Raw genomic sequence first — 16,838 nt, forward strand, 5'->3', positions numbered from 1 at the left:
CTTCACTGTCCACTCCAAAACTACATATCAACCTTCAGTTCTTCTGTACCACAAAAATCTTCACGGTTTAGTTTTTGCAATCTTTGCCTGTTCCTCCAATTATTTTAACTCACTACCTGTCTCCCCAATTACCTCTTCTTTTCATTTCTTCTGCATCATTGTCTCCTCTGCTGATCCTTCCAGTTTCTCTTTCTGCAGTGCCCAACATAAACCAGATTTGTTTGTTCAGATGGGAAGTTTTCCATACCTGAAATCATTGTGGATTCTATGATTATCAAAAGCAGGACAAAGCATTCTTGGTGGAATAGTAGCCTGTCTGCGAAGGCAACCAGTTGAATTTGAGTTTCCCCTGTTTTGTCATTTTCCCTTGTTTCAAACCTGTAAAAAGCCAATCAAACTCAAACAATTAACCAAAACACACATTAAAATCAGTAAACAGAAGGCTCCCCTAAAGAAGATCCTGACTTAGAAGCCAGTGCCACCATCTTCCTTTATGTTACTTTACTTCTATTACTTTCCTCCCTGACTTCTCTTTTGGCAGGAATTCATCGGGGAAATGCTTGACCATAGCCATGATGATTTTGCAGCCCTTCCTTGCTTCAGAGACACTTCTGTAAGTTTTAAAATCAACAAGTTGGGCAGGTAATCTCAATCACCAAGCACACTCACTCCCTGTGGTTAGAACCGGATAGACCCTCTCGAGTCTCAGCTCAACTTTAGCATTTTCTTTTGAACTATTTGTCTAACGCAGTTTTTCATTCATCCCTCTCCTGCAACCCATTGATTCTATTGATCCAGTCCTTGTAGAAGAATCTAAATAGTGGTGTGACTTCTAAACTAATCTTCTGTAGTTCTCTTTAGTATAAATAAAAGTCCCGTTTCTGCCCATAAATAGACATCTCTATTGCTAACAAATAACAGGTTCTCTACACTTGTGAATTAGAGAGGGAGGAAGCCCGCACATCTTAATCTCTTCCATTGATATTGACACATGAGGAATTAAAGTTTTACATCCACCATACTACAATACATAGAGGCAATGCCTCTTCAACCAAAATGTAAGACAGAGGGGAAAAAAGCTATTAAAAAATTAAAATCTAACATCCACATATCGTGAAAACTACACGCGACTTGGTTTCGCATGTATATGTATACCCCCAAACATCATAGGATGCCAACACTAACAGCACTGGAAAGATCTCTATAAGGGAGACTTCTTACTAGTATGGCAATGATCATAAATTTTGAAAAAGTACCACTTCTTTCGGACTTTAGAAAAGCGCACGTTGCCAGATTTTTTGCACTAATTCTCTTACAAGTATTGCTCGTGTATTCTGGCTCGATTTTCTTCCCACCACAATCTAGCATGCATCTCCCCAAATTTTTCCCGGCTGCAACATTCAAAGATGACAGAACAAGGTCAACAGAGCTGTCAATAGTGGGTGGCATTGTCAAGTATCAACTAATCTTATGATAGAATTCTAGACGAATGTTAACTTCAATTTTCATTATGTTAGTCAACCTTGGAAATATATGAACTTGGTTAGTGATAGGGGATAACAAGATTCTCATTTGTAGCAATGGCAAGCTCTAGAAAATTTCTGAAAGCTACCTACGTTAAATAAATTGAGATCAAGATGATGCAGAATGTTTAGTACCTGAATCTGACTCTTCTGAGTTCCCTTTTGCCGCCAGGCAAAGCTCTGATTGTAATATAAACCCCTGCCTCGTCTTGTTCGACCCATTCAGACTCAAGATCACTAGCATTACTGATGGATAGTTCTCCTGAACGATCTGCATCCCTTGATGAACTGCTTCTCATGGATGCATCAATGGAAGATGTTTCTGTCTTTGCACCACTGATGCTAGAGAGTTTAGGAGTGGAGGTCAGACCTGAATCTTGGTACTGCCGATACTGCATTGGCTGATATTCAAGTGAATCTGGGGATGAATAACTCACACCCGCTCCAATGGGACGGTGGAGATTGCGAGGCAAGCGTTCTGCAGTTAGTGGAGGTGTTACAGGGCTGTGTTCCACAGATTCTATTTTTGAGCTTTGCTGTTTCAGTGGAGAGGGGGGCCTCATCAATATGATATAACAAGAAACACAGTATACACAACACAAAAATTATATTGCACACAACAATAATTTTTGTATAATTTCAAAATGCTATCAGTCTTCCAAGCGTTGCCACTGAGCTATAAGCTTACCTCATCCTCGGATCTTGGTGGGGTTGGAAGAGGAAAGGCTTGCCGGTTGAACCTCTGAACATTGTATAGTTCCATAACTCTATCATAGTTCTCTGCCCACCATCTTTGAGCTTGCCATTTATTGAATACGTCTCGACTAATCAAGATGGATACGAAAACAAAAACAACAATCAAACTCTACATAAAAAAGTACTCCCCACTACATGGATAATAGGGGGTACTTTTTTGATGGAGTATACATGGATAAAAGGGGGTTGTAGTGGGGAGTACTTTAACCTATAACACACAATATTGAAAGAAATTGCTATACATGTCACGGTCATAGAGATCAGATATCACACTATACATATGGAACTAAAAATTTTGTCTTCCTCTCTTGTTCTCACTCATAATTAACAAGAGATATGGATTACCAAAGATAAAACATTTTCACAGCAATGGACCTAGCAAAGAATATTGTTCTCGTCACATACAATGACCTTTTAGTTTCACCCTAGTGTTGCTAATCATGAAAATTCTTAATAGGAGCCAATTTGGTCAAAAATTAAATAATATAAAAGAAAAAAGAAAAAAGCAAGGAGAAACTTTAATGCTTTGAATAAAGTAGTTCTGGTGGTATCAAATATTGACTCTGTGCCCAAGGCCTATTAACCACTAGATCCAAACCCCTCGAACTTTTCTTTATTAGGCTAACAGACCGAGATATTATGATAGGATCTCGTCTAATTGGTGTCACGTAGCTTAGATAAAGTCAATCTAAAGGTGTAATGACCTAGGCCCACCGCTGGCAGATATTGTCCTTTTTAGGTTTTTCCTTTCGAGCTTCTCCTCAAGTCTTTAAAACGCGTACCACCTTATAAGGGGTCTTTCGTTCTCCTCCCCAACCAACGTGGGATATCACAAGAGGGTTATGGATGAGACCAATAGGATAGAAGAGATATTTAAATTGGTGGAGATGAAGAATAACCTTGTTTGGTGTTCAATTTTGCTTGGGCTGTGGGTAAGCCAGTATTTAACTCGATTAGCAGAAGACAAATCCAGGAGAATCAGGGTAGGCGTGAAGAATTCTTGAAAAGAAAGAGAAGAGGAAGAGAATTCCCCGACACGACGACAATTCTGGGAATAAAGTTTCCCCACCACAATCAAATTTGCCCCCACCCACCACTCCCACGTCACAATTGAGTTTTACTTTTGGACTTTTTCTTCATTGCTTTTCATGAGAAGGCGTGATCTNGTGGGTAAGCCAGTATTTAACTCGATTAGCAGAAGACAAATCCAGGAGAATCAGGGTAGGCGTGAAGAATTCTTGAAAAGAAAGAGAAGAGGAAGAGAATTCCCCGACACGACGACAATTCTGGGAATAAAGTTTCCCCACCACAATCAAATTTGCCCCCACCCACCACTCCCACGTCACAATTGAGTTTTACTTTTGGACTTTTTCTTCATTGCTTTTCATGAGAAGGCGTGATCTTTACTGAGAAAAAATCAGACCCCACAATTCCAAAGGGGATTACTCCAACCCTCTGTTTCAACCTTTCTTTGTTTTAAATATATTCTTCCTCGCCTCTTCCAACCAAAAATAAGCTCTGGTGACGCACACAGCCAAAGAAATTCCAGAAGGGCAAATAAACCATAAAAAAATGAACTGAAAAGTAATGGAAATAAGATCCAAGCACGTCCCCAACTCCCAGTAAATGACCCACTAAGAGGGCCGCTTCTATTGCTAATTAAGAAGTCGAAAAAGATGGTGGGGAGGTGATTATGAAGCCCCACCGCACATCCTTATTCACATCTGCTATATCATTAAAGTCAAACCAAACCGCAAAGTAACTTGTTAAAAAGAAACCAAAAGAATTTGTACCGTCGATGTTATTCTGTGTAGAGCGTACCTGAAACGTATCCGTTTCAGATCATTCCCTCCTCGAGGAAGTGAAACGAATGTGATTAACACACCGGGTTCCACCTGCGCCACCCACTCCTTTGGTTCGCTCTCCTCGACGTACACAACTGGGTCAACTCGGCGCCCACTCAGTGAATTGGGGGTTCCTTCTCCGCTTGAAATCCCCTTCAGCCTCGCTTCCATCTCCTTGCCCCATGTTCTCGTTTTCGTCGAGCTCAAGCTCCCGGATCGCTTGTAAGCCCACTTGAACCGCTCTGAGTCGGCATCTGACTGTGAGCTGCAGTTCTTGAGTCGACTCTGCGGTATCGGCCCTGCGCAAGGGTTGCAAGTTCGGTACGATCCGGAGGCTTTTAACGCCATGTCTTTGAGCTAAAAAGAATAAACCAACAATGAACATGAACATTAAATTCCCTCATTCCAGTCATGAGAACAAGAAATTGATAACTAGGAGAAAAGGAGTTTGATCTCGAAGTACCTGACCTGTCAGAGATTTGACAGATTGTTGCTTATTCCCAGGTCCATTGACGGAGTCCGATTCTTCAATTTGAGTCAAGGAGCCATCTCCGAGTTTCTTAGAACGAACTATGCATGTCAGCATTTTCACCTCTTACAGTACTTCTCCAGCAGCCCAATTTCAAGCAGCGAAGTAAATGTCAAATCGCTGCCCTCGCTTTCGGACGCTGATAAGCCAAATTTTGCTTAAAAACAAATTCTAAAAATGAACTTAAAAAATATAGAAGTCGATCAAGAACAAAGGGAAGAAGACTAAGACTAAGACTAGCAAAGCGCAGATTCTCACTCTTGAATCCTTAGTTTCTCCTGAAAAATTAGGAATCGGTTGTTCTGGTACAGTTTTGACGCGATGAAAACAAGACAGCGCCGCTGTTCACCCTCAGACTGATTCAATCCAACCATAGACTAAGCTCCAGCGATTCCTGTAAAAAATGGAAAGGGAAATGGAAATGAAAATGACAACCTCGCGAGGTCTAATAATGGAACGAAAATAGAGAAAAAGAAAGGTACAGAAACCGTGTGATCGGAGAGGAAATGGCGCATACTCCGGCGGGAAGTGAAAGGAGAGCGTCAAACAAATTGCTGGTTGCCGGGCAATTGCAATAATTATGGCATGTCTTCAATTTTCATTTCACCAACTGTGCGATTTCCCTTTCTCCTTACCTGCTACCGGCTACCGGCTACATACCGGTTGCTGTTGCGCGGTCTTTATGTTTCAAGTTCCACGACCGAATCCAGACCTAAGCCCAGCCCATTTCTTCGTCTCATTTGGGCCTCGGGTCCATTTCCTTTTATTTCCTCAAAAAATTAAAAAAAGTGTGGCTGCTGGGATTCGAGCCCAGGTCTCCACGGCCACAACGTGGAATTCTCACCACTAAACTACAGCCACTTTGTTGCAAGGAGGTGGAATATACAACTATATTATTTAATTTCAAAAAAGCAACTAGGTTGAATCGAATAATATCTAGATTGAGAACAAAAGTAAATATTAAATTAATAAAAAGAGGATAAATTTGTTTAAGGGTTTAAGCTAATAAAATGTAGTGTAGAATAAATTCATGGTTGGTGCCCAATAATTGCTGCCTAACAAATTCTTAAAGCTATTGACATTTTTTTTTTTTTTTTTTTAAATTTCTCAGGTGGCGTTTTACAATAAAGGGTATCAAAAGGGCATATGCCACGTGTCCAAATCCGTCATTTCAACATTAATTTAGGTGGAAGGGAAGAAAATGCTGTCCACTCATGAGTGCTAAAGATCATAGCCATTTGAAAACAGTTGGAGCTCAAAAAATAAAATAAATCCCCTAATTAAGTCAAATTTTTAAAAAAATTAAAAATCAATTTTTAGTTTATTTATTTATTTATTTAATATTCATAAATTTATTAATTTTAATAAAATAAAATTTTGCATAAATATAAATTAATCACCATATTGTTGGATGAAAGTTCAGGTTGAATGGTACTAAGACCTATATGGGTCACGACCCCATGTATTTATATATGTATATAATGAAAATTACATTGTAACAAATCATATGTTTGAAATCATAGATTCTCTTTCATTTATGGTAACAAAGAAACAAGTAAATCTATAACAAAGCAGGAAATCATATATTTCTTTGATTTATGGTAAAGTAAATCATTGCGAAATCATAGATTTGGTAACAAATCAGGAAATCACTGAATTATTTTACTATGTGCAGATATGATCTATTGGAATAAGGCCTAAAGCAAAGCCATGAAAGTTAAGGTGGTTAATATCATACCAGTGGAGAGAATCCTGTTAAATGGACAGAAACAATAGTTAAATCTATCAAAATTAAATAATTAAACATTTTATATTGCTAATTATAATTAGATTTTTTAAATGGTAATAAATTATCATTACCGAACTAAGGTTAAGCACCATCGTGAATGGGTGTTTGGATAGGATTAATAAGCATTACTAAATTATTATTATTATTTTGCAAAGGATTTTTTGTTTTTTTAATACCATGACTTCAGCTAAAGAGCGCACCCTCTTTATTTTGTTTTTTTTTTCTTTTTCTTATTTTCATTTTTTAATCCCCAAATAAATAAAAAATAACAAAAACTATTTGAGTACGTGGAGATTCCCGGTTGGGCTTGTCCAAGTTGGATGAGGGTGTGATAACCGACCACCGGAGCCGAAGGTCTCAAGTCTTCGCCTATTGCTTTAAGCCACAATTTCGGTAAACCTCTTTTAACGGTAACCGACGAACCTTGGGTATTGCCTGTCCACTTTACCAAATTACCCCTAATCTGCGGCCGCAGATTTATTTATTTTATTTATTTTTTTGAAAATATTCAGCCACAAGGGTACCTGAAATCTGAATCTCCTCTACGGTTCCCAATATATATATTAACTAACATTCCCAATATACATATATATTAAATTATATAATCTAATTTCCCATATTAAAAGTTGTTGTGTATTTAATGTATAAACTTTCAAATTTGTTATAATAATTATTATTATTTTTAAACTCAGGCATAAGCTTCTATTAAATGTAGACGATTAATTTTAAAATTCAAATGACAAAATTATATGTTGGGTGACATATTAGTTTTCTATTTTTTTTAATAAAATTTTTGAAGTGAAAGTTATTTTAAAAATGTATACCAAAACCTATATCATAATATTCCTCACTTATAAATCCATGATCATTTCCTAAATTAGTCAACGTAGAACTCACTTCCAACAATCCTCCCATTGAACAAAGTACACTATAAGTTTCAAGGGTCTCCTCTTAATTGAGGCTCGACTCCTTTCTCTAGAGGTCTCAAATAAAGTACACCCTTTGTTCCACATTCGAGCATTCGAGGATTCTATTGTCATGGCTAATGGCTAAGTTTAGGGCATGACTCTATACCATGTTAGGAATCACAACTCTCCACAAATAGTATGATATTGTTGAGTTTGAGCACAAGTTTGCTTTAAACTTTTTAAAAGGCCTCATACTAATGGAGATAGTATTCCTCATTTATAATAAACCTATGATCATTATTCTCTAAATTAGCCAACGTGTGACTCCCTCCCCTCGATTATTGAAAGAATGGCATAAAAAATAATGTGGGACGACATCAAATTTGTACAAATGATGCGGTTGAAGCATTCAACAATTTTAGTATCGAAAAAACAATAAAACATGCTACTTGGCTTTATTTTAATTTTAAAAAATAATTAAATAACAGAGATGTCAGTGGCATTTTCGAAATTAAAGAGATTCACCATGGTCAAAGTAGCAATCGTCTGTCCCTTTTTGCTTAACTTTTCCATCTCGGAAAAGGATGAAAAGAAGGGGCAGTTTCGAAATATATTGAAAACATGAGTGGCAAATATTGGGATGCCTCTCACGCGGGAGAGGAAGCGTGAGTGCCACGTGCGGAGGTCAGAAAGCAACGTGTAGAAGGGGCATGCAAGTAAGGGAAGAGTGGGGTAGAGAGAAAAGGAGTGCGCGTGGGCGTAGGTTACACAGTTAACGGCGGCTGGAAGAGCGAGAGTGAATAAGGCCAAAAGATAGGGTAAGGGCGTGTTTGGACGCGCGAGTGGGGCCAACGGAGAAAAAGACGTCAAATTGGAAAAAACCAGAAGGCGGAAGACCGACCGTATCGCGGTGGGTGTGAAGAGAGAAAAATCACTCACAGAGCCTACACACCCACACAGCCACACACCCACTGCCTCTGTTTTTTTACAGAAGAGCAAATTCCGTCGCTCTCTTCCTCTGTTGCGATTCTCACAGACGAAGGACACACAAATCTGTACGGTCGCAGAGCTTTAGTTTCTACCAAGTGGCTTTTCTGTGGGTTTTCTCGGCACAGGAGACATGTCCGACGACATCCCGACATCTTCCTTCTTTGTTGCTGCCTAGCTTCTCGCCAAACCCGCTTTGTCGGTCTCTCTTAATGCTATCGCTACTGTTTTCTTTCATCCCCTTCCCCATTTCTCCTCTTCTTAGTATCGCCTTTTCTTCCAATCCGTTATTGCTTCCGATGAACTGGATTCTCCATTTTTTTGTGTTTACAATCTTAGTTGCTCTCTGTTGTTTGCTGATTTTTGAATGCATGTGGGGTTTGAGATCACCGCGATGTTTGTTTTCTGATGCCTGCGCCAGGGCTGTTGTTGTTTGGTTTAAGCCTCAGTTCTTGTCCTATTGCGGCCTTTTAGCTTCTGGATTCTGCTCATATTAATGCATTTTCCATTTCTGTTGGGCTGTTCTTCCCATTCATAGCTTCATCTGAATTGGATTTGCTATTAATTACTAGTCTCCAATAGTTACCTCTGCTTTCGTTTCATTTCTTGGTGTTTTTTTCTTCTTTCAACAAGTAATTTTCATTGTCAGATATTTATAAATATGCTTATGCTGTCTTGCGTTTGGATACTCAATCGATTAAGACTTGTTGTGCTTANTAAGGCTTGTTGTGCTCACTTGTTTCAACTACTGGCTATGTTATGCTTATTTGTATAATGATGTGATGCTTGATCAGCCATGAAGAATGAATTAAATAGATGAGAACAATGTGTACACTGCTTGAATATCTTGTTTGGCCTTGATTTGTGGTCACAGAGTTGTTGATGAACATGATGGCCATTCCACTCAAGAACTTTTCCCAGAAAAATCTTGATCAGGACTCTGTGCATTCAGTATTTCCATTTTCAGTTGATTGTACGCCGTGGCGGAGCTCGAACGAACGGAAGATCCCATTGCCTTTGTCTGATAATACAACTCTTAAACTTGAAACTCCTCCACAGCATCATCACAAGCATTTGGGCTTTCAGTTACCAGATCAGGAGTCATCTACAGCCCATTCAATTGGTGAATCTCTGCATAAAGTGTGTACTATGGAGGTGCAAAATGCTCAAGAGCAATGCATTTCTTCTGAATCTGGTACTTGCATGCTTCGATTCCTCTGTTTATTTGTTGTTCGTTATACATTTGTTTGATTAGTAGTAGTGTGGCTCAGCTCAACACTGATAACAATATCAGAAATTGAGTAAAATGGGAATATGTGGTTTACTTGGTATAGTACTGCGGAAGCTAAGTCACTCAACTTTATCTATGTTGATTGCCCCGACCCCTTGGCCACCCTTAGAATCTCAGTTAAAGAGCTGGTAGATGAACTGCCGAAGGGCTAATGTAACGATCCAAGCCCACCGCGAGCAGATATTGTCCTCTTTGGGCTTTCCCTTTCGGGCTTCCCCTTATTCTTAAAACGCGTTTGCTAGGGAAAGGTTTTCACACCCTTATAAAGAATGTTTCGTTCTCCTCCCCAACCGACGTGGGATCTCATAATCCATTCCCTTCGGGGCCCAGTGTCCTCGCTGGTACTCGTTCCCTTCTTCAATCGATGTGGGACCCTCCCAATCCACCTTCCTTCAGGGCCCAGTGTCCTTGCTAGCACACCACCTCGTGTCCGCCCCTTTCAGGCCTCAGCCTCCTCACTGGCACATTGCATGGTGTCTGGCTTGGGCCGATATTGTCCTCTTTGGGCTTTCCCTTTCAAGCTTCTCCTCAAGGTTTTTAAAACGTGTCTGCTATGGAAAGGTTTTCACACCCTTATAAAGAATGCTTCGTTTTTCTCCTCAACCGATGTGGGATCTCACAGCTAATGCAAACTATTTGTACTTCTCAAATTTGTTCTACTACTGCTAGGTTATTAAAATTATGAAGGATATTTTCTGCCGTAAAAATTGTTCTGCCTACTAATTTCTCGTTATCTTTTATGTTTTCGACGTTTTATCCAACCTGAAGTTATTCTTCGTGCTTCAGGTCAAGAGGAAAATTGTGGCGAGAGTGTGGAGAATCAGATGAAACCAGTTATTTTGTTTAGCAACCCTGAATTTATGTTCAATTCTCCCCAAGTTGATGGCAGCCAGCCAATGGTAGGTTGAATTTTGTTATTTGATTTCCGTTTCTTATTCGTTGCTAGGCTAATAATCTGTCTCTCTCGATTTCAGACTCGAGTACCATACCCGTACATTGATCCTTACTATGGCGGGCTATTGTGCAGTGCCTACAGTCAGCAGGCTATAAATGTAAGTTTCGTACATCGATCCTTTGAACTTTTTACATTGCAAGTCGATTAATACACCGGAGTTGTCTGCATTTTATCTTCTCTTATGTGGTTCTTGATTGATGTCAATGATTTGATTTTCATAAGAATCAAGCTCAAGTAAATACCAATGTTGTTGGGATCGCACCTGCACGAGTCCCCATTCCGCACGCTCTTGCTGAAGATGGGCCCATCTATGTCAATGCCAAACAATACCATGGAATTCTTAGAAGGAGGCAGTCTCGTGCAAAGCTCGAGGCTCAAAACAGAGTCATAAGAAACCGAAAGGTATCCCTCGTGAATTTTACTCCTTTTTTCAGTTGATTTTGGACACTTCCCATCAATAATCAATTGGAATGGAATCCTTAAACAGTTAAATATGTTTCGATGGGAAGAACTCGAACTCGGGAACTTGAGCAAGCTTTAAGAAAATGCTGTAGTGTATTAGTTTGTGAAGTTTATATGAATGATCTGATCCTTCCTTTCAATTCTCTACTAGACAATAATACCATTTCAATTATGCAGCCGTATCTCCACGAGTCTCGACATCTTCATGCGCTGAACAGAGTGAGGGGATCTGGTGGACGCTTTCTCAGCTCGAAAAAGAATCAATCACCTGTTCAATCAACTCCTTCGACCACCTTGAGCCAACAGATGAATACACCAGACTTCAATACATGTAGCTCTGAAACGAGCGACCGTGGCGTGAGCTCTGAGATCACAAGCATCTCTTATGGTTCAGTGAGGTTTGNACCAGACTTCAATACATGTAGCTCTGAAACGAGCGACCGTGGTGTGAGCTCTGAGATCACAAGCATCTCTAATGGTTCAGTGAGGTTCGNTCAGTGAGGTTTGGGCGGTCGGACAGTCAGCTCTCCGCTCTCTCTTCCAGGATGGGTGGAAGAATGGAGCAGTATAGCGGAGACTTAATGCGTGGCGGAAGATAGAACCGTGTTATTAAACTAGACGACAGGCAAATCATCCTTGGCTTTGTTAGTTATTTATGCTTTGTGATTTCAGTTCGGAATGAGCAGAAACAAACCGACAGTAATGTACTATTGACAACGTTGGCATGATGGCCTTCAATAATTTGCTTGTGTTTAAAACAAACCATATTTTAGAAGCAGGTGACAATGGTTGTGGGCTTACGTGGATTTGTTTGTAATGGCAATATGGCAAAGGGTATTTTTGTAATTTCTANCTTGTGTTTAAAACAAACCATATTTTAGAAGCAGGTGACAATGGTTTTGGGCTTACGTGGATTTGTTTGTAATGACAATATGGCAAAGGGTATTTTTGTAATTTCTACAGTGTTTTGCCTTATTTGGAATTTCATGTTCTGCGTTAATTGGCTGACACGTGTACGGAAAGTACTTGATATTACCCTTTATTTACAGTCGTTTTGAGTTGGCGGCATTTCTCGACATAGAACCAAATTTTAAAAATTGATTTATAAATCCGCCAGCCAATCAGCACTTGCCACGTAATGGATTTGAAGAAACAACANTTATTTGGAATTTCATGTTCTGCGTTAATTGGCTGACACGTGTACGGAAAGTACTTGATATTACCCTTTATTTACAGTCCTTTTGACTTGGCGGCATTTCTCGACATAGAACCAAATTTTAAAAATTGATTTATAAATCCGCCAGCCAATCAGCACTTGCCACGTACTGGATTTGAAGAAACAATAAATCTCATCTCGCGCTATTGCATGGTGTATCTTTGCCGCCGGTGTTTAGAAAAAGCTAAAATGAAATTATTAATTGTTTATTCGATTTAATTTAATTTTAATTTTAATTTTAATTTTAATTTTAATTTTAATTTTTTTGTTCCCTCCCCTTTGAGAGAGAGAGAGAAAGAGGCGCCCAATCTTCAAAACGGCAACTGTAAGAACTCTCTCCTGCTACTGGATTTTCTTGGGCGTTCGGTTTTGATTTGTTNTCGATTTAATTTAATTTTAATTTTAATTTTAATTTTAATTTTTTGTTCCCTCTCCTTTGAGAGAGAGAGAGAGTAAGAGGCGCCCAATCTTCAAAACCGCAACTGTAAGAACTCTCTCCTGCTACTGGATTTTCTTGGGCGTTCGGTTTTGATTTGCTGGTGCCTTTCTTCTCCATTGGTAATCAACCATTGCAGAAGTGCCTTTCTTGTTCTTCTGATGCTTTTCACTCTGCGTTTCTTCTTTCTTCCGTTTTCGATTTCCATAACCATTTCTCGCTGTTTGTTTCTTCTTTTCTGAATTCAGCGGACTTGGATTCCAGAAAACATGGATGGGGGAGTAGCTTACAATCCTCGGACTGTGGAAGAGGTTTTCAGGGACTTTAAGGGCCGTCGTGCTGGAATGATTAGAGCTCTCACCACCGGTCTTGTTCAATCTCACTTTTCCTTCTCCTCCTCATCTATTTCTGTCTTTTTGTTTTCAATTTTTAGGGTTCTTCTACCAGGCTTTCATGGCGCTTTACATTTCTAGTTAATTACTCTTCTCTCTTGCCATCTTTTTGCAGATGTCGTGGAATTTTATCAGCTTTGCGACCCTGGTCTGAGCTCCATTCTTTGCATTCTTTCTATTTTACCTAACTTGTGGGTTTTCGTTTACTTGCAATTGCGGTTTGATAGTCAACACTGTACTTTATGTGTGTTAATTAATATTGTTTTGAAATCTTCTCTGTGGGGTATTCTCTTGATTCGTGAATTTTTGGTAATGAAAAAGACACGGTTACTTATTACTACTGATAGTGAGAGCCTCTAATTTGGTGAGATTTCAAAGAGCCACCTGCTTCACACACACACACACACACACACACACACACACACACACACACACACACACACACACACACACACACACACACACACACACACACACACACACATTGTAGCTGGAATCTGAGTTTTACCAGCTTTTTCATTAGTTATTTTGTTGGCAACNTGAGATTTCAAAGAGCCACCTGCTTCACACACACACACACACTCACATACACATTGTAGCTGGAATCTGAGTTTTACCAGCTTTTTCATTAGTTATTTTGTTGGCATCATATTTAAAGACGTTGTGAAATGTGAATGATACTTTAAATTTTGTTTGTAATCTCCAACTGTAGTTTCCAAGCTGGAATGTAGCAAGTTATTGTTATGCTTATTGGGACTTCAGTAGGNGTGAATGATACTTTAAATTTTGTTTGTAATCTCCAACTGTAGCTTCCAAGCTGGAATGTAGCAAGTTATTGTTATTGTTATTGGGACTTCAGTAGCTAGGAAGTTGGTGACATAAATACGTGCTTAGCTATGAATTTTCTTCGTACTTTCTGTTCTTGGCCACTCGAAGAATAAATGCAGTAAACATTGGGGACCCAATTACTTTTTTTAATAGCACTCCATGTAGCTATTTCTGCTTTTACGGACATCAGTGAACTTTTCAACTATTTACACAGCTGTTTCAAATTTCAGAGAAGGAAAACCTCTGCCTATATGGACTCCCTAATGAACAGTGGGAAGTTAATTTGCCTGCGGAAGAAGTACCTCCAGAGGTTCCGGAACCAGCATTGGGCATTAACTTTGCTAGAGATGGGATGCAAAAAAAGGATTGGCTATCCCTTGTTGCCGTTCATAGTGACGCATGGCTTCTTGCTGTGGCTTTCTATTTTGGTTCTAGATTTGGCTGTGATAAATCTGACAGGTACTTTCTGAACTAAATTTCCTGGCTGTCGCTGCCGCTGCGGCACCACAGTTACTTGTTACTACGTGTATGGCTTCGGTTTTGAAAATACAAAAGTTGTCTCTGATATTTAAAAAGGAAAAGGAAAACAAATTATTAGTTGTGCAGAGCGGTACTCTGATGTCTGGCATATCTCTTTATTAATTATGCATCTACCCGTTCTTTGAAGACTTCACAATATGGAGACTGACTGGTGGGCCATTAATCTTTATGTGTATAAGTGTTGCATTTTAACTGATAAATTTGGGTTAAATTGGTAAGATTATGAAGGCTTAAGTAAATCCTTGTGTTTCTCTTACAAAAAGATCAAAGAAATGTAGGCTTGGGAAAAAAGACACAAATTCATGCATTTTGTTTCTCGAAGTGTGATCATTTTCTCTTGTTNAAATCCTTGTGTTTCTCTTACAAAAAGATCAAAGAAATGTAGCTTGGGAAAAAAGACTCAAATTCATGCATTTTGTTTCTCGAAGTGTGATCATTTTCTCTTGTTCATATCATTATTTGCTAATTTTGTAGAATTGATTCATGATTCAGGAAACGCCTCTTTACGATGATAAATGATCTGCCCACTATATTTGAGGTTGTGACGGGAAGTGTGAAGAAACAGGGAAAAGACAAGTCATTGGTTTCAAATAACAGCAGCAGCAAATCCAGGACTGGCCCAAAGGGGGTAAAAAGAATTTTCTGTATCTTATTTCATTTTCATTCGTGAACAATGACATATGTCTCAATTGAGTTTGATGAAGAATTTTGGACCTTAGTGCTCGCAATCAGATAGTTTGGTACCCTATGCAATTGTTCTCACTTCAAGAACAGTAAACAGAATATAAGAGAAATTTACAAAGGAAAAAGAAAAGTTGAGAAAGTATCTGGACTTGCTTCTAAATCGCTATGCAGTAAATATTAGTTTCAGAAGCAAGGCATTGATGTGCACATTATTTATTTTGAAAACTAAGTCTTTGAATTTCAATGCATTACTCCTGATGGATTTATCTACAGCTCTATATGTCCAGTCGGTTTTCGTTATATATATGATCTTTTGACTGTATAACATTTGTTTAACTAATNATGGATTTATCTACAGCTCTATATGTCCAGTCGGTTTTCGTTCTATATATGATCTTTTGACTGGATAACATTTGTTTAACTAATTTTTTTTTTAACAAAATTAACATTATTAACAGAGAGATTCTGAATCAAGCAAGTTGTCTAATGGGTTGGCAAAAGATGAAGACGAGGGACTGAATGAGGAAGCTGAGGAGGAGCACGGGGAGACCTTATGTGGGGCATGCGGGGAGAATTATGCATCGGACGAGTTTTGGATATGTTGTGACATATGTGAGAAGTGGTTCCATGGCAAGTGTGTGAAGATCACTCCTGCAAGGGCCGAACATATCAAGCAATACAAATGCCCCTCGTGCAGCAATAAGAGGGCACGGCCCTGATAATGATGGGTATCTCGTTAATTTTATTCATGTTGGATTAAGCTAACTTGTAGTCAGTCCAATATTAATCCATGTCCCCCCAGGGTATGTACTAATTGCGTTGGCTGGAATCTTATTTATTCGGATAACTTACAGGCTATTAAATGTATTCTATGTAATTCCCAACTGAGATACACAGATTGTTCTATATGTGCGAACCTGTCGGCTATGGAATCTGAAACACTATAATTTATCTTGTTTAATTGTTTCTGATCTGCTTCTTATCCTGGGCTTCAGAACATAAATTTCGTTCTCACTTCCAAGGTATGTTAACTCTACTCTGGTTTTCTGCTGGTCGCTGGCTGAAAGAAGGTAGATCATTTCCTTCTTCCACCCTTAAAAAAACTCTAATATGCAAATTGTGAAGAATTGAGTGTGTTTGGACGAGGATTTAAAGATGCTTTCTGGTAATCTGACTAAGCACAGGTGAAAAAGGCACTGTTGGATGCTGTGGATTTTAATCTTGCCCTGCGCAAAGATGTTTGAGATTCTGGTTTGTTAGTCTTCGGTAATCATATCTGCAGTAGATGGAGCTGGCGTGCTATGCATTCATGGCGGAAGTATGAGAACTGAGAATGGCAAACGCTAATTCCTCGGTGGTTGATGCAACATCACGTGAAACCAGGTCCAGAACAATGCACAACCAAACCCTTGTTTTGGTTATGTAAGCTTACAACTCTCGGAAATGAAGTTTCCTCTGATGCTGAATTCTAGTTGAGGTTGTCAAACACAATAGTTTTTCATCTTTACCGATGATGGGAATGCAATTCAAATCTAAACAAGCCTTTTTATTTATTGTGGTATATACATTTATTTCCTAACCAATCACTCTTACAGAGTTTGCCCTGTTATAGTTTACCCCGAAGGTAGTAATTCAAGCAACTTGGCATTTGATAGATGGGGGAACTGGTAGCTGAGAAGCACGTTAAATACACCATGT

At 39.0% G+C, this 16,838-nt stretch overlaps 3 protein-coding genes, 1 long non-coding RNA gene and 1 other non-coding gene across 9 annotated transcripts; 3 read left to right on the top strand and 2 right to left on the bottom strand.

Annotated features, from left to right (window-relative positions):
* LOC111805450 lies at positions 1–888 on the top strand. The gene is made up of 2 exons (XR_002816673.1): positions 1–65; positions 199–888. It is a non-coding gene; the product is annotated as an uncharacterized LOC111805450 (long non-coding RNA).
* Positions 889–963: 75 nt separating this feature from the next.
* LOC111805442 (protein Brevis radix-like 4) lies at positions 964–5,232 on the bottom strand. Of its 2 annotated transcripts, XM_023690549.1 has the most exons (7): positions 5,141–5,232; positions 4,911–5,046; positions 4,587–4,791; positions 4,101–4,480; positions 2,212–2,347; positions 1,659–2,059; positions 964–1,391 (listed from the first exon to the last, which is right to left on the bottom strand). In XM_023690549.1, exons 3-7 carry the CDS (start codon positions 4,707–4,709, stop codon positions 1,313–1,315), a joined length of 1,119 nt encoding a protein of 372 aa, XP_023546317.1. In that variant the 5' UTR covers positions 4,710–4,791; positions 4,911–5,046; positions 5,141–5,232; the 3' UTR covers positions 964–1,312. The 2 variants fall into 2 exon arrangements, with proteins under 2 accessions (XP_023546317.1, XP_023546318.1); XM_023690550.1 differs by lacking the exons at positions 4,911–5,046; positions 5,141–5,232 and having other exon boundaries at positions 4,592–4,680.
* Positions 5,233–5,441: 209 nt separating this feature from the next.
* On the bottom strand, positions 5,442–5,513 carry TRNAH-GUG. Its single transcript has one exon. It is a non-coding gene; the product is annotated as a tRNA-His (tRNA).
* A 2,744-nt stretch (positions 5,514–8,257) lies between these two features.
* LOC111805916 (nuclear transcription factor Y subunit A-3-like) lies at positions 8,258–11,890 on the top strand. Of its 2 annotated transcripts, none has more exons than XM_023691211.1 (7): positions 8,258–8,538; positions 9,211–9,531; positions 10,414–10,526; positions 10,602–10,679; positions 10,805–10,984; positions 11,222–11,442; positions 11,547–11,890. In XM_023691211.1, exons 2-7 carry the CDS (start codon positions 9,219–9,221, stop codon positions 11,641–11,643), a joined length of 1,002 nt encoding a protein of 333 aa, XP_023546979.1. In that variant the 5' UTR covers positions 8,258–8,538; positions 9,211–9,218; the 3' UTR covers positions 11,644–11,890. The 2 variants fall into 2 exon arrangements, with proteins under 2 accessions (XP_023546979.1, XP_023546978.1); XM_023691210.1 differs by having other exon boundaries at positions 8,259–8,534.
* Positions 11,891–12,685: 795 nt separating this feature from the next.
* Positions 12,686–16,122, top strand: LOC111805880 (PHD finger protein ALFIN-LIKE 4-like). 3 transcript variants are annotated; one of them, XM_023691158.1, is made up of 6 exons: positions 12,688–12,818; positions 12,945–13,062; positions 13,204–13,236; positions 14,147–14,375; positions 14,949–15,084; positions 15,599–16,122. In XM_023691158.1, exons 2-6 carry the CDS (start codon positions 12,966–12,968, stop codon positions 15,857–15,859), a joined length of 756 nt encoding a protein of 251 aa, XP_023546926.1. In that variant the 5' UTR covers positions 12,688–12,818; positions 12,945–12,965; the 3' UTR covers positions 15,860–16,122. The 3 variants fall into 3 exon arrangements, with proteins under 3 accessions (XP_023546928.1, XP_023546926.1, XP_023546927.1); XM_023691159.1 differs by having other exon boundaries at positions 12,724–12,744; XM_023691160.1 differs by lacking the exon at positions 13,204–13,236 and having other exon boundaries at positions 12,686–12,818.
* Positions 16,123–16,838: the final 716 nt, after the last annotated feature.

The sequence above is a fragment of the Cucurbita pepo genome, chromosome LG11 (genome assembly GCF_002806865.2).
Source record: "Cucurbita pepo subsp. pepo cultivar mu-cu-16 chromosome LG11, ASM280686v2, whole genome shotgun sequence".
In the NCBI taxonomy this organism is placed as follows: domain Eukaryota; kingdom Viridiplantae; phylum Streptophyta; class Magnoliopsida; order Cucurbitales; family Cucurbitaceae; genus Cucurbita; species Cucurbita pepo.